Below are 15,234 nucleotides of genomic sequence, written 5' to 3' on the forward strand. Positions count from 1 at the left end.
AACAATCAACAAAATTAAATTAAATTAATGGACACAATAGTAAACAAAAGTTCATACATGGATTGTTTTAAAAAATAAAACAAAGTGAAGGGATTAATAACCAGTAAAAACTGTAGTTTCCACATGATTGGTCATGTGCATTTTTATTTCCTATGTAAACCTTACTGTTTAGTTTAACTCTGCCTTACCCAGTTATAATAAAACCATATTATTTCTCTAGATAAATGTTATGAAGAATTGAGACGTGAGAAAAACTGAAATAGGAATTTCATTTGTCAAGTAAAAACATGAACATGCTGTTGGTTAATTGCTCTATACAGCTCAATCATCCAAGGTGCAAAAAGCATATTCAAATTTTCTTAAGTATACTAACAGTAAAGGGTACTTGAAGAAACCCAAAGAATCAGCCCTTGGTGCCAAAAAGAACATTAGACCACTCTACAAGGCACAGCAAGAGATGAATTATACCCTATATAAAAATTTAAATTTTTTCTTCCCAAGACAAAACAATTTGGTCTTTGGGTATGGAGGCAGCAAAATACAGTGGCAGTTGCCACTAATTATTCGTTGTTAGCACAGTGGAGCAGTTAAGGAAGCTCATGGCAGAGTGATGCTGTTTCCACCATGGGCTGTGCTGCTGCTTTCTTCTTCCCCTTCTTCACACCCGCTGCAGTTCATTCTGTGTTAATCACACTGAGATCATTCACTGGATCCTCCAGGTTGTACTGATCATTATGTTACTAAGCAACTACTTGGTTCACAGGCAGACTACACACTACTCTGTTAACCTGGTTAAAAAAGACCAACCTCCGCCCCCTCAAAAACCAAAACCCTGAACTATTTTCCTGTTTCTTCTATCAGTTCCATGCAAATGTTTGTAGGCTTTCAAATGAATTTATAGTATTGGTAACCTTGGCTCCCAATACTGGTGGGGGTATATGGTGGTGGGCAGAAAATGATGGGAGGAACAAGTAACTTCCTCAGAGCTATGAAGAAGCTTCCTTTCCAAACAACTGATTTGTGCCTGAACAGACAGTTTTCAGAAACAGAATTTATGATTGGAAGTCAAAGCTGTAACTATTACTATTTTTAATATCTGGCTCATATAGAAGCCCTAAAACGAAACACTTCTTTTTGCGGGGAGAGTGGGTGAAAAGGGAGGACTCACAATTAAGGTAGGAGAGCTTGGAATAAAATCAGTTAATGCAGGCAGAAATGTCCACTATAGATTTTACCCAAATTATTTGATTTTGATGTTTTACAGATTTAAAGATGGGACTACAATCCAGATTCAATTCTCCTAATTATTTACTTAATTTCTTCTTTTAGCAGTATCACTTAAAAACTGCTGTATTCTTCAAATTCCTCCTCCAAGTCCTTCTACCCCACATTTCTCCTACAAAATAAGGAGACAGAGTTGAGAAGCAGGTGAACTTCCTGATCAAATGCTCTTGTGCTCCATGTTTGTGTCTGTTCAGGCACATTTAAACTCAGTGTCTTGGGATGGACAGTGGGCCACCACAAATACCCAGAATAAAATTATTACTCTAACAAGAAATAAGTCTAGGTTCCTTCTGGTATTCATTAACCGAATGGGAAATTCTGCTCATTACTACAGAATAGCCTCGTCATAGTCCTCATTTATCAGAAAACATATAGAGGTTATATTTCATAATGCTCTTTGACTTACACTCCCCTAATTATCTATTATTTAATACCCCCACCACATTATCTTAACACTTCAACTGACACCATGAAATGATAAAATGACCATGGCTGAGCTACAGGTATGACGGCTACAAAGTACATAATTAAAGTAAGCCTTATAGATAAGATACCTGTTCCTAGCTGTGCAGAGCTAATTTGAGTAATACCTAGAATCTAGAGATGCTATCTAGGTGATAACTTCTCTTTCTAATACCACATTAAAAAAGGGGCATTTGGGAGGGTAGAATTTGGGTTGTCTAATATTTTGCAATCCCCACCCCACTACTCCAAAATACTTGTAATGTTCGTAAGAAAACAGTCCTGGGTCAAAAGTAAACTGAAATGCAGTTAACAGTTCTGTTGGTTGTGCACAAGCAGAATACAGAAGTCCTTTTAGTCAGGATAAGTGTAAGAACAGTAAAAAAGTACTTGTCCCCAAAGTCAACATTTGATTTGAATGTACACAAATTGGCAGAACTTAAGGTATTGTTCTTTGTATATAGGCACTTTGCAGATTAGAAATGCAGTTTTAAATTGACATTTATAGACAAACACGCATTATGGCTGGCAAGATGCAAGACAGCTATGAACTTTCTCTGTTCCTTTAGGGTTGCTATTAGACTTTCAGTTCTTCTTTTCCTCTTCCCCCCAATCCCTCCTAGAAATTTATCATCATATTTAACACCAGTGGCAAAGCTTCATTAGGGCTGTATCAGGCTTGACATTCTGAACCTGTGCAGAAGCAACAGGCAAGGGGTCTGCTCCCAAAGAAAGACCTCCTGATAAAGACTGCCTCCAATTTTTTTTTGGAGTTCTAAGTATTAACACCTGTAGACTCTACTGCTCCAGAAGACAGAACACTCCCCCTTCACAATCCCTATATTGTGCTGCAGGGAAACAGGTGACCATGGGCAGCCTGGGTCAGCTAATCAGGGATGCCATATGCACTGTTACCATCTGTTGCCAAGCAGACTAAGGGAGCACATATAGCACCCCGAGTTGTATGCACAGCCCTCTTTTTCCCTGCCCACCCCAAGCTGACATGTCAGCAGTGAAAGCTCTCCAGAGCACCTGCATTCAAATGTCTATACATGTGGCTCAGGGTAAGTTTTTCTATCAAGGAAAATGTGGGAGAACTGTCCAAGATTATTTGAATGTGTATACACAGCCTCTATTCAGCCTTCTTTAGATTCTTTTTCTAAAGAAATAGCAGGTTGCAATTTTATCTTATTCACTATTTTTTACTCAATGACCTACTGAGATCCCTTCCAACACAAACAGCTATGAATCTATGAATAAATACTGATATTTTGAAGTGCCCTTTGCACTGGATATGAACATTTCCTGAAGATCATATTTTCAAATTTCATTCTGTATTTTTCTTAGATAAGTATTAATAATAAAAAGACTAAGGTGAAAAATATGTAAATATTTCCTGAAACTTCTCAAGTAAGCCATTATTTCTAAAAGTCTAGCCATCTATGGGGTGCCCCTTCTTGAAGATATGCATTATGAAAACTGTTTTCTAGGTCTATAACCTGTTTTAAAAAAATTTTTAAAAATTATTTCCAAGTTTCACTGGCAGTCTAATTTTCTTCCTTGTGAGAAAAAAAAATATTTCTATTTGCTTCTATATTTCATTTTCTTCACTGTAAAAGCAGCAGTTACTTTTGACTCAAAGATTTCCAGTGAAATTAACAGTTCTGATTAATTTAGAATAAACATGGATGGCAAGACACACGACTTTGTTATCATTCCACATTTTTGTGTAGCAAGGATCCTGAAGGTAACCACCATCATCTGGAAAATAATTATCAGTTTAAAATACAGAAGATAAATATGTTTAGATGGATGAAAATCGGGTACAGTAATCGTTTCTTATGACTACAGGAAAAGAAAGCAAACACTATATATTTAAAAATTACTGCAGTTATGAAGACATCAGGAAGAAAATTGTGAAACTCATAAAGAAATGCTTTAAAAAGGTACACTTTAGTTTAAATGGAAATTAATTCAAGTAATCCTTATTTTATGAGTACAGGTTTTCCTGTTTTAAGATATTGCCCACAGCTCAAACGTACCAGTTTCAGTTTCTGCCCCTCTGTTTGAAGATCACCCTAATCAAGCAACAAATACATGTTGGTCTCTTTGGAAACTTTTTCCTGTATCTGTGTTGTATGTGTTAAGACCTTTCATTTGAACAGAAAACGTGATTCATATTCTCTGTCCAGTGAAGGCATTTCTGTGGGTTTGTTTTTTTTTTTTTACTTACCTTTTCATTCCAAAACTGTATATGATTCTTATAATATCCTCTGTGGTCACCAGTTCAGCAATTTATATCAATAGACATGAATAGTACAACTGGTTGCCATTCTCAGAAGCCTGAGATAATACTGCTCTCAGCAATCATTTGGTATTAATGGAGCCACAGTGCCAAATTCATCATTTCCTTTATGCACCCGAAGAGGGGGAGCCATTTCTAAGCCTGGGGCTACTGCCTACCCAGAAGAATAATTCTAAGATTTATTTGAATAGTACCTTTTTTGCAATTTAGCGCTCTTGCCTTTTTGCACAGAATTTTCAAAAATAATGCAATATTACCCAGCTGGGCAGGTCAAGCTATTAATGGCACTACAGTCAAAGATGTATTTGTAGGTCAGCAGTTCTATCAAAGGCCTAAATTCTATCAAAGGCTAAAACTTCATAATATAAAGGGGACATCCTCCCAGCTACAAAATATAGCCCAATTTTTTCACATCTCTTTTGGGAAAACTATAGTAAATCTGATAATGTACATCAGAGATTAACAAAATTAATTTCTGTGCAGATTTAGGATGTCTGGTTTTATGTCCACACTGCAGCTAAATCTCGTTACTTATATTTGCTTTAGTAAAATTTAAGTCACTTATACATTTACCTGTGAATCTCTGTACATTCCTATGGCTTAGAGCTAAAATACTCTTGTTCTTTGGGTTTTACCAGCTCATTTATCATTAGAATGAATATGCCCCATATAATAAAACATATGTATACATGTGCAAAGATGCCTGCTGTCCTATGGGATCTCTTTATTTTAATTCTGTAAGGGTACCTATTGGAAACAGATGGACTTGTTTACAAAACTAGTGCTGAGCTGACAAGTTCCCTGACCCCATGGAGTTTTTTGCTTTCCCAAATTGTTCAGTGCAAAAAAACTGAAAATCACAATACCAAACAATTTACAGAAAAAATGACATATAGGGACTAGTAAATTACAAGCTTAGGGTTAATATAAATAATGCGACGCGTTTTCAATAAAAGACTGTCATAAAATCACATTGGAGTGTGTTGGGACATAAGCTACAAAGATTAAGTATAACGCTATTAATTGAGTGACCTTCCTGAATCAAATGGCATGCTGGAAGCGTGAAGTAAATCTAAGTAAAAAGTGAGTCTTTACTACCTCAGTTAAGCAACTGAATAAAATTTCAATAATTTAATTCTTAAACACCAACATGCGAGCACTGTAATATAAATACAATATTTAGTGAGAAGCCAAACACCTTCTTAAATATAAACCAAAATAATTCCCATAGAAATAATGGATGGCCTCTGGACACAGTGTTCAGAGGCACTGATTGAGAAAATACAGTTCTAGACAACCATTCCCTCTAACTTTGGCTTTGCTCTGTTTACAGTAGGCCTCACTGTGCAATAATCAACAATAGAATGGCACCCAATACTTTAACTGCTGTTTCCATGGAGTAAGCATCACGTATCAACACTCCACATCGCATGGTTTCCTGCTTTCCTTTCCCAGGCAACATTCAGTTTCAACTCCATGAATTTTGCCTCAATTAGGAGTGCAGGATAACATCTTCTTGCTTCTACATTCCTCGAGAATGTAGGTTAACATAGAAAGAAATGATCGTCAACAGCCTGTTGGTTCTGTTGCCTGCTTCAGCTGGCGATTGAATCTTCCGTAAGAGGAGCGCATGCAGAGAGATGGTATTTGAGTGTTTAAAGGGGTGGAATTCTAGAACGTGTCAACTGAGCCTTGTAACTAGGGGAGACAGCCTCCGTGTCTCGTGTATTAGCATCCCCACGTTTCAAAATGGCAGCTTGAACTGAAGCTTGTTCAACCCTGCTGCCATTTTGAAGCACAGGGATGCTAATATATGGGATGCTGCGGCGCTTTAATCAAAGCGGCTCTGGGAGCCACATCCCTGGAGGACGTGTAAAAGTGCCCTAGAAGCCTAGAGATACTGATGCAATAGGAGGCCTCATGAAGTGGGCTTTTTAAAATAGGCACTATTTTATACTGGAACCAGAAAAGTAACAAAAACATGTCCACTACTATATGCAGTACCTTAGGCTGATTGTTAGCATGTTAACAACTAACATGAAAATAGCACTATCATTATCTTACACTGGAAGCCTGCTTATGTAAATTCTCAGTAGTACACTTTTATTTAGTATTTTAGAAAACAGAATAATTTTATCTTGAAAAACAGCATAGATTTTATTTTTAGCTTTGTAGTTACATTTACCTTGTACTGAGACTTGCAGTTTTTGTTCCCGTTGGTGACTCCAGTCCTTCCCCTGGCTTTGAAGATTTCTCTCTGTTCATTTGTTGTAGTATTGAGTTCAATTCACTAATAACATTAGCCTTTGGGCCTGAGAGAATTGGGCTTTTTACCTCCGTTACATCACCCCATAGTTTGGAGGTCCTTTGTGGTACAACTTTAGCCATATTGGGTTGTGCACTGATTGGAGGTGGAGGTGGGGCAGGTGGAGGAATAACAAAGCTATCAACAGTTTCTTCAATTAGCGCATCTTTGTAAAGTGCATTGCTTTTGTTAATTATGGGCTTCATTTTTGGCTTAGGAGGTACTGGGGGTTTGTCCACCAGAAATGTTTGCCCATCTGCATAGACTGTACAGGTATCCAAGTTCTCGCCCCCTTCAGAGGATAAGGTAGAGATGCTGGACACTGTTGAGATAGTGCTGGTTGTCTCTAAATGATGGTCACTACTACTGCGACTGTCCACCTCCTCAATCCCAGAGTCAGTGATGTTATCAAAGCTTTCAGGGGGTGGCAGAAATGAGGCAGGCAAACAGTTTGAAAGACCCACTTGCTTTTTACTGTCTAAGGAATTTGTTGCTTGATTGGGGTTAAATGAAGCAGGTGAAGGTGTGCCATTCTGTCTTTGCTTAAGTGAGTCCGTTAGAGCAGAACCCGGAGCTGAACGATCATCAGGGATATCAAAACTGTTAGCAAATTCTAAAGGAGGCGGTAATGGCTCAGTAAAAATAAACTCTTCATCAATATCAACAGATGCTAAGGGGGGTGGAGGGATACGAAAAGGCAAAATGACAGGGTCATCAACAGAACTAGCTGCTACAATAGTTTTGCATGGTGACGGAGGTGGCTCAGGTGTAGCAGATACACTTAAGCCACTTTCTGTTTCTTCACTGCCCTCTGGCACTTCAGGTGAAGAACTTTCGGGGTTCACTTCTGCTTCAATTTGCTTTTCTTCATCTTCAGGTGCGTCATCAGACTTTGCTGTATCCACAGTGTGAACCATTAGCAAACCAGCTGACTTCTGCTGCGAAGTATCCACAATATTTATCAGCATGTTTTTCTTTTCTTCAGGCTTTTTCTCTTTCCCCATGTCCGTTTCATACTTGTTCTCTGTCTCTTGCCTTCTCAGTGGGCCCCGTGTGTTTTGTCTGGTAACAGTAGCAGTCACAGGAAATGTAGTTTCAATATTGGGTCTCAGCTTTGTATCAATATAAAGTGGCTTGTTAAGGTCTGCTTTACTTGCTTCTCCTTTGCCTGGAATCTGTTGAGTCTGTTCTTTCATGGCCCTGTCCCTGGCAGAGAGAGCAAGCGCTAAAGGCGAGTTTGGATCTAAAAGTTTTCCTGTGAGTGGGTGAACATAATTATCTGAACTGGGCACATTGGTGGGCTTAGTTACCACCACCACATTGTTTTCAGTACCTTTTGGTTTGGATGAAGAATTTACCGTCCTTGCATCAGTCTGATTGCTTGGTTCACTGCTATTAAAAAGATTTTCAGGCTCTCTAGGTGTGGGAATGGGAGAGGGTGACATAAGTTGCCTAAAGCTCTCTTCATTACTAAACATACCTTCCTCAGTAAATTTCGACTGCCGCAGACGGGGTGTTGGGGGCGTTAGCCCAACATCCTCATCTCCTAAATCAGTAGAAAGGAAAGCTGGAGAGTTACGTCTCGCTTCCAATCTCTTTTCCCTGTCCCTTACTGCTCCAGCAATGGCTGCTGCAAATGGACTGCTAACATTTAAGTTATCATCAGGTCTGAGCTGTCCAGGCTGCTCTGAAGACTGAGGGTCAATTTCCATGCTGCTTCCTTGGCTGCTTTTTCCACTGCTACTGGTAGACGGCTCTTTCACAATAATGGTTGGAATTGGAATGGAGCAGGTCTTCTCTGGACTGTCCTCCACATTAGATTGTTTCACTAGCATTCCCTTTCTCCTTGCTGGTTTGGCGGGCACATACACTGCTTTGCTTGCTATCTTCCCAACTTCAGAATATGGGTTTTCCGGCATCTGACCCCTCTTGCTCCTAAAATTAGCCTGAGTTGCGGCATTCCTGCTGTACAAATCCTCAGAGTCTAGAGAATAACGGTCTAGTTCTCTTCTGTAATACATTCCTTTCTCCCTTATCATGGTTCCCATATTTTCAGGTCTACCTGAAGAAACCTTTGAACCTGAATTCTGATTAAATGCAGGTTTAATTGTTCCATAGCTTCTTGATGTTGGAGATTTGGGTGAGTTGTACAAGGAGGGAGAAGGTGGTGGTGGTGAAGGGGGTAGAGACTGTGGGGGAGGAGGGATCTCTTCAGAGGTGTCTGGCATTGATAGACTTCTAGTAAATTTCAGCATTGGAGGAGCCAAAAACTGCCGCTCTTCTTCTGTTATTCCTAAAATAAAATAAAATAAATACAGCAACAAGTTTGAATGTGGCCCTTTACTGAAATTCATCATTATATATTATTTTCACTAAAGATGCCACGTAAGATCCTACAGCATATTTTGCAAGGCACAAAGCATATCAGAAATAATCAAAAAGGCTGGCTGGATGTTTACTGCTCATTACAATTCTTTTCTCACTGAATTTCCACAAACCTACAAATACAAAAAGATGCTACAGGAATAAAATTAAGCTTATTACTGAATTGCAGACAACTGCTTTCGTTTTACATGCCATCAGGGCAAACATATTTCTTGTCTCAAAGATTTGGTGGTTTTGAAAAGTGGGCAAAAACTGCTCAGAGTAATATTCAAGATGTTGTATTTATGTGAGGTAGATCTATAAAAGGGCAATTTGGCTAACTAACTTTACACTAGCACAGTTTACTTATACTTTATATATAGAAAATATCTTAAGTAAAGATGATCAATGCTAACAGGAAATGCATCCAAAACTAGTGAAATCATCACCGAGCGAAAAAGGGCCCGAGATTGTCCTCCATTTGACTGGCAAAGTGGCTACTGAAGAACATATAGCATAACAGGATTTTCATATCAATCATAATGTCTGAATAATTCTTGGATGCAGCTAATTTACCACAACAGGTATTTTCCAGGTTTTTTCATTCTTTCATTGGCTCCCTTGTTCAAACCAACTTAACATAGGCAGGGATCAGATTATCACCCCATAGCAACTGCCCTGAAGTCATCAAAGCAAGAGCTGTACGGTGTTTAATGTAAATTGATTTTGCTCTTGAACTTTAGATCAAAATTAATAATTTGCTTAAGATGAAGAAAATTGAACCAAAGTACTGTACAAAACAACTGAAATCAATAAACATGTTAAGCACAATTTGAATTAACATGCAAAATGGCATTTTACCTATGGATTTTTGTCTTCTCATTGTACCCCGAGGTATACCTAGAAAAGGACCTTGTGGACTCCCAGGTACAGTAGGTGGCATCACAGCAATACCCTGTCTCTCATACATAGACTACAAGACAAAAACAATACAATTATGTGCCAATGGGCTATATTCAAGATGGAGAGAGGGAGAGAGAGCACTGACTAAGAAAAATAATTCTTCCACTGACCCCATTAAACCAGGGACGGGCAATTATTTTGGGTGGAGGGCCACTTACTGAGTTTTGGCAAGCTGTCATGGGTAGCCCCACCTCCTGCAGGTGCCCTGCCCCCTGGTCACCATCTTGTGACTGAAAGTCCCTACCCCGAGCCCCTGACCTTTGCCACCCGAAGTCCCTCCCCTTGTCCCCAGCAAGGGGTTTTGCCATCTTGGAACCAGAAAAATACCAAATAATATTCTAAAAAGCAAACATTTACCGCATTCATTAATTTGATTTCAAAAAATATTATTGTCCTGATTTGCATACATCTGCATAGTGTACACAGAGGTGATAGCACAATAGCTTAAAATGAAGTCTCTCTCTTGTATACTGTTGGGAGCTGTGGGTGTGTGGGTAAGGATGGGGTTTGTGGGGTCCTGTGTGGGGGAGTGTGGCTGGGGTGTATGAGGGGGAGTGGGTGTAGGGTAGGGCTGTGCGAAACACCTATGTTTTGATTCGGTTTTGGATTCGGCCATTCTGGAGGGACAATGATTCGTTTTGGTGTTTAGATCACTATTCTGTTACAATTTGGCCAAATCTGTTTTGGAGTTTCGATGCTGGTTCGGTGATTCAGCCATATGCTATAATGGGGAATCACCAAAATGCCTATAACTTAGTCATTTCTTGCCTGATTTGGATGAAAATTGCAGGAATGGTAGCTCCTTCTGCCAAGTTTCAAGGAGATAGGTGCAGGAATTTTTGGGAAACTGCACCTCAAATGGTTCAGAGCAAAACTCATGACATGTTAGTGGGAAGGCAGAGTGGGGTGAAAACTACAGGGATGGTAGCTCCTACTGAGCCCATGAAGCCTGTCAAGTTTCAAGGAGATAAGTGCAGCGGTTTTTGTGAAAGTGCACCTCAACCTGTTCAAAGCAAAACTAGTATCAACTGCTGGCAGTGGCAGCATGCTGTCATCCCGCATGCAGATCCGGAGGTCCGCACGGGATGATAGCAGGTATTGGAAGGTACGTCGGTGACGGATCACAGACACTGGCCAGCTACAGATGTCATTATCAGAGCAGTCCTTCCCCGCTTTTCCCCTCCTCCCTCTTCTTAGTTTCTGTTTTTCTGCAAGCACGGCTCTGAAACTCAAAAATTTACCAAAGTGCTTTGGGTAGTTAAATTTTGTTTTGGACATGGTGGTGGGGTGTGCGTGTGGGACTCACCCTATGAACACACACATACACACACTAGCCCCCCCCACACACATTGCCCCTTCCACCCCACACACACACGCACACAGCGCCCCGTCCCCCCCCCCACACACACACAGCGCCCTATCCACCCCCCCACACACACACACACAGCGCCCCGTCCACCCCCCCCCACACACACACACAGCGCCCCGTCCACCCCCCCCCACACACACACACAGCGCCCCGTCCACCCCCCCCACACACACACACAGCGCCCCGTCCACCCCCCCACACACACACACACACAGCGCCCCATCCACCCCCCCCCACACACACACACACACAGCGCCCCGTCCACCCCCCCACACACACACACACAGCGCCCCGTCCACCCCCCCACACACACACACAGCGCCCCGTCCACCCCCCCACACACACACACACAGCGCCCCGTCCACCCCCCCCACACACACACACAGCGCCCCGTCCACCCCCCCCACACACACACAGCGCCCCGTCCACCCCCCCCCCCACACACACACACAGCGCCCCGTCCACCCCCCACACACACGCACACAGCGCCCCGTCCACCCCAGACACACACGCACACAGCGCCCCGTCCACCCCAGACACACACGCACACAGCGCCCCGTCCACCCCAGACACACACGCACACAGCGCCCCGTCCACCCCAGACACACACGCACACAGCGCCCCGTCCACCCCAGACACACACGCACACAGCGCCCCGTCCACCCCCCCCCACACACGCACACAGCGCCCCGTCCACCCCCCCCACACACACACACAGCGCCCCGTCCACCCCCCCCCACACACACACACACAGCGCCCCGTCCACCCCCCCCACACACACACACACAGCGCCCCGTCCACCCCCCACACACACGCACACAGCGCCCCGTCCACCCCACACACACACGCACACAGCGCCCCGTCCACCCCACACACACACGCACACAGCGCCCCGTCCACCCCACACACACACGCACACAGCGCCCCGTCCACCCCACACACACACGCACACAGCGCCCCGTCCACCCCACACACACACGCACACAGCGCCCCGTCCAGCCCAGACACACACGCACACACGCACACCGCCCCGTCCAGCCCACACACACGCACACCGCCCCGTCCAGCCCACACACACACGCACACAGCGCCCCGTCCAGCCCACACACACACGCACACAGCGCCCCGTCCAGCCCACACACACACGCACACAGCGCCCCGTCCAGCCCACACACACACGCACACAGCGCCCCGTCCAGCCCACACACACACACAGCGCCCCGTCCAGCCCCACACACACACACAGCGCCCCGTCCAGCCCACACACACGCACAGAGCGCCCCGTCCACCCCACACACACGCACACAGCGCCCCGTCCACCCCAGACACACACGCAGCGCCCCGTCCACCCCAGACACACACGCAGCGCCCCGTCCACCCCAGACACACACGCAGCGCCCCGTCCACCCCAGACACACACGCAGCGCCCCGTCCACCCCAGACACACACACGCACACAGCGCCCCGTCCACCCCAGACACACACACGCACACAGCGCCCCGTCCAGCCCAGACACACACACGCACACAGCGCCCCGTCCAGCCCACACACACACGCACACAGCGCCCCGTCCACCCCACACACACACACACACAGAGCGCCCCTTCCACCCCACACACACACAGCGCCCCTTCCACCCCACACACACCCCCTGCCTACACACACGCACCCCCACCTGCCCCTGCCTACATCCCCCCGCCCCTGCCTACACACACCCCCCCCCACCCCTGCCTACACACCCCCCCCGCCCCTGCCTACACACACACACACCCCCGCCCCTGCCTACACCCACACACACACCACCCCTGCCACACACGCCTACACACACACACACACCTGCCCCCGCCTACACACACACACACACACCTGCCCCCGCCTACACACACACACACACCACCTGCCCCCGCCTACACACACACACACACACACACCAGCTGCCCCCGTCCTACACACACACACACACACACACCGCCCCCCGTCCACCCACACACACACACACACACAGCCCCCGTCCTACACACACACACACACACACACAGCGCCCCGTGCCACCCGCCTACACACACACACACACACAGCGCCCCCTCCACCCGCCTACACACACACACCCACACAGCGCCCCGTGCCACCCGCCTACACACACACACCCACACAGCGGCCCCGTCCCCCCCTACACACACACACCCACACAGCGCCCCGTCCACCCTACCCACACACACGCACACAGCGCCCCGTCCCCCGCCCCACACACACCCACAACTGCCCCCGCCTACACACACACACCCACACTGCGCCCCGTCCACCCCACACACACACGCACACAGCGCCCCGTCCTACCCCACACACACACACACACAGCGCCCCCGTCCTACCCCACACACACACCACACAACCCCGTCCCCCGCCACACACACACACACACGCACACCGCCCCGTCCACACACACACACACGCACACCGCCCCCGTCCAGCCCACACACACCGCACACCCCCGCCCCAGCCAACACACACACCCACACAGCGCTGCCCGTCCAGCCCACACACACACGCACACAGCGCCCCTGTCCAGCCAACACACACACCCACACCTGCCCCCGCCAACACACACACACACACACCCCCTGCCCCCGCCTACACACACACACACACACACCACCTGCCCCCGCCTACACACACACACACACACACCACCTGCCCCCGCCTACACACACACACACACACACCACCTGCCCCCGCCTACACACACACACACACACCACCTGCCCCCGCCTACACACACACACACACACACACACCACCTGCCCCCGCCTACACACACACACACACACACACACCTGCCCCCGCTACACACACACACACACACACCTGCCCCCGCCTACACACACACACACACACACCTGCCCCCGCCAACACACACACACACACACACCTGCCCCCGCCTACACACACACACACACCCACCTGCCCCCGCCTACACACACACACACGACCTGCCCCCGCCTACACACACACCCACGACCTGCCCCCGCCTACACACACCACACACACACACACACACCCCCTGCCCCCGCCAACACACACACCCACACACCCCCTGCCCCCGCCTACACACACACACACCCCCTGCCCCCGCCTACACACACACACACGCCCTGCCCCCGCCTACACACACACACGCCCTGCCCCCGCCTACACACACACACGCCCTGCCCCCGCCTACACACACACACACCACCTGCCCCCGCCTACACACACACACACCTGCCTACACACACACACACACACACCTACACACCACACACACACACACCTGCCCCCGCCTACACACAACACACACACACACACACCTGCCCCCGCCTACACACACACACGCCCTGCCCCCGCCTACACACACACACACCACCCCCTGCCCCTGCCTACACACACACACTACACACACCACCTGCCCCCGCCTACACACCCACACACACACACCCACACCCCTGCCCCTGCCTCCACACACACACACACCCACACCCCTGCCCCTGCCTCCACACACACACACACCCACACACCTGCCCCTGCCTACACACACACACACACACACACACCTGCCCCTGCCTACACACACACACACACCCCACCCCTGCACACTGCCCCGGCCTACACACACACACACACACACTGCCCCTGCCTGTACACAACAACACACAGCCCCTGCCTACACACACACACAGACACCCTTGCCACACACACACACACACTGCCCCTGCCTGTACTGCCCCTGCCTGCCTACACACACACACACACACACACACTGCCCCCGCCTACACCCCCCGGCCCTGCCCACACCCCCCCGCCCCTGCCTACACACACACACACCCCTGCCCCTGCCTACACACACCCACACACCCCTGCCCCTGCCTACACACACCCCTGCCTACACCCACACACACACACACCCCTGCCTACACCCACACCCCTGACCACACACACACACACACCCCCCACCCCCTGCCTACACACACACACCTGCCCTTTGCCTACACAAATACACACACCCCTGCCCCCCCCACACACTTTGCTACCCCCACACCCCTGCCCCTGCCTACACACACACCCCTGCCCCTGCCTACACACACACCCCTTTGCCTACACACACACACACACACCCATTCTGCCTACACACACACCCCTTTGACTA

At 47.2% G+C, this 15,234-nt stretch overlaps 1 protein-coding gene across 3 annotated transcripts in view; it reads right to left on the reverse strand.

Moving 5' to 3' along the window:
• The window catches only part of SHANK2 (SH3 and multiple ankyrin repeat domains 2), a 736,911-nt gene that overhangs the window by 13,068 nt on the left and 708,609 nt on the right, over positions 1-15,234 (reverse strand). For all 3 annotated transcript variants that reach the window (XM_090032909.1, XM_090032907.1, XM_090032908.1), the window contains 2 exons: positions 9,582-9,693; positions 6,237-8,649 (listed from right to left, as the gene is read on the reverse strand). In XM_090032909.1, the coding sequence (XP_089889035.1) occupies positions 6,237-8,649; positions 9,582-9,693 (2,525 nt within the window). The remainder of the gene's footprint in view (positions 1-6,236; positions 8,650-9,581; positions 9,694-15,234) is intronic.

This window comes from Crocodylus siamensis, chromosome 2 (genome assembly GCF_052110815.1).
Source record: "Crocodylus siamensis isolate JL-2025a chromosome 2, ASM5211081v1, whole genome shotgun sequence".
NCBI lineage: Eukaryota > Metazoa > Chordata > Crocodylia > Crocodylidae > Crocodylus > Crocodylus siamensis.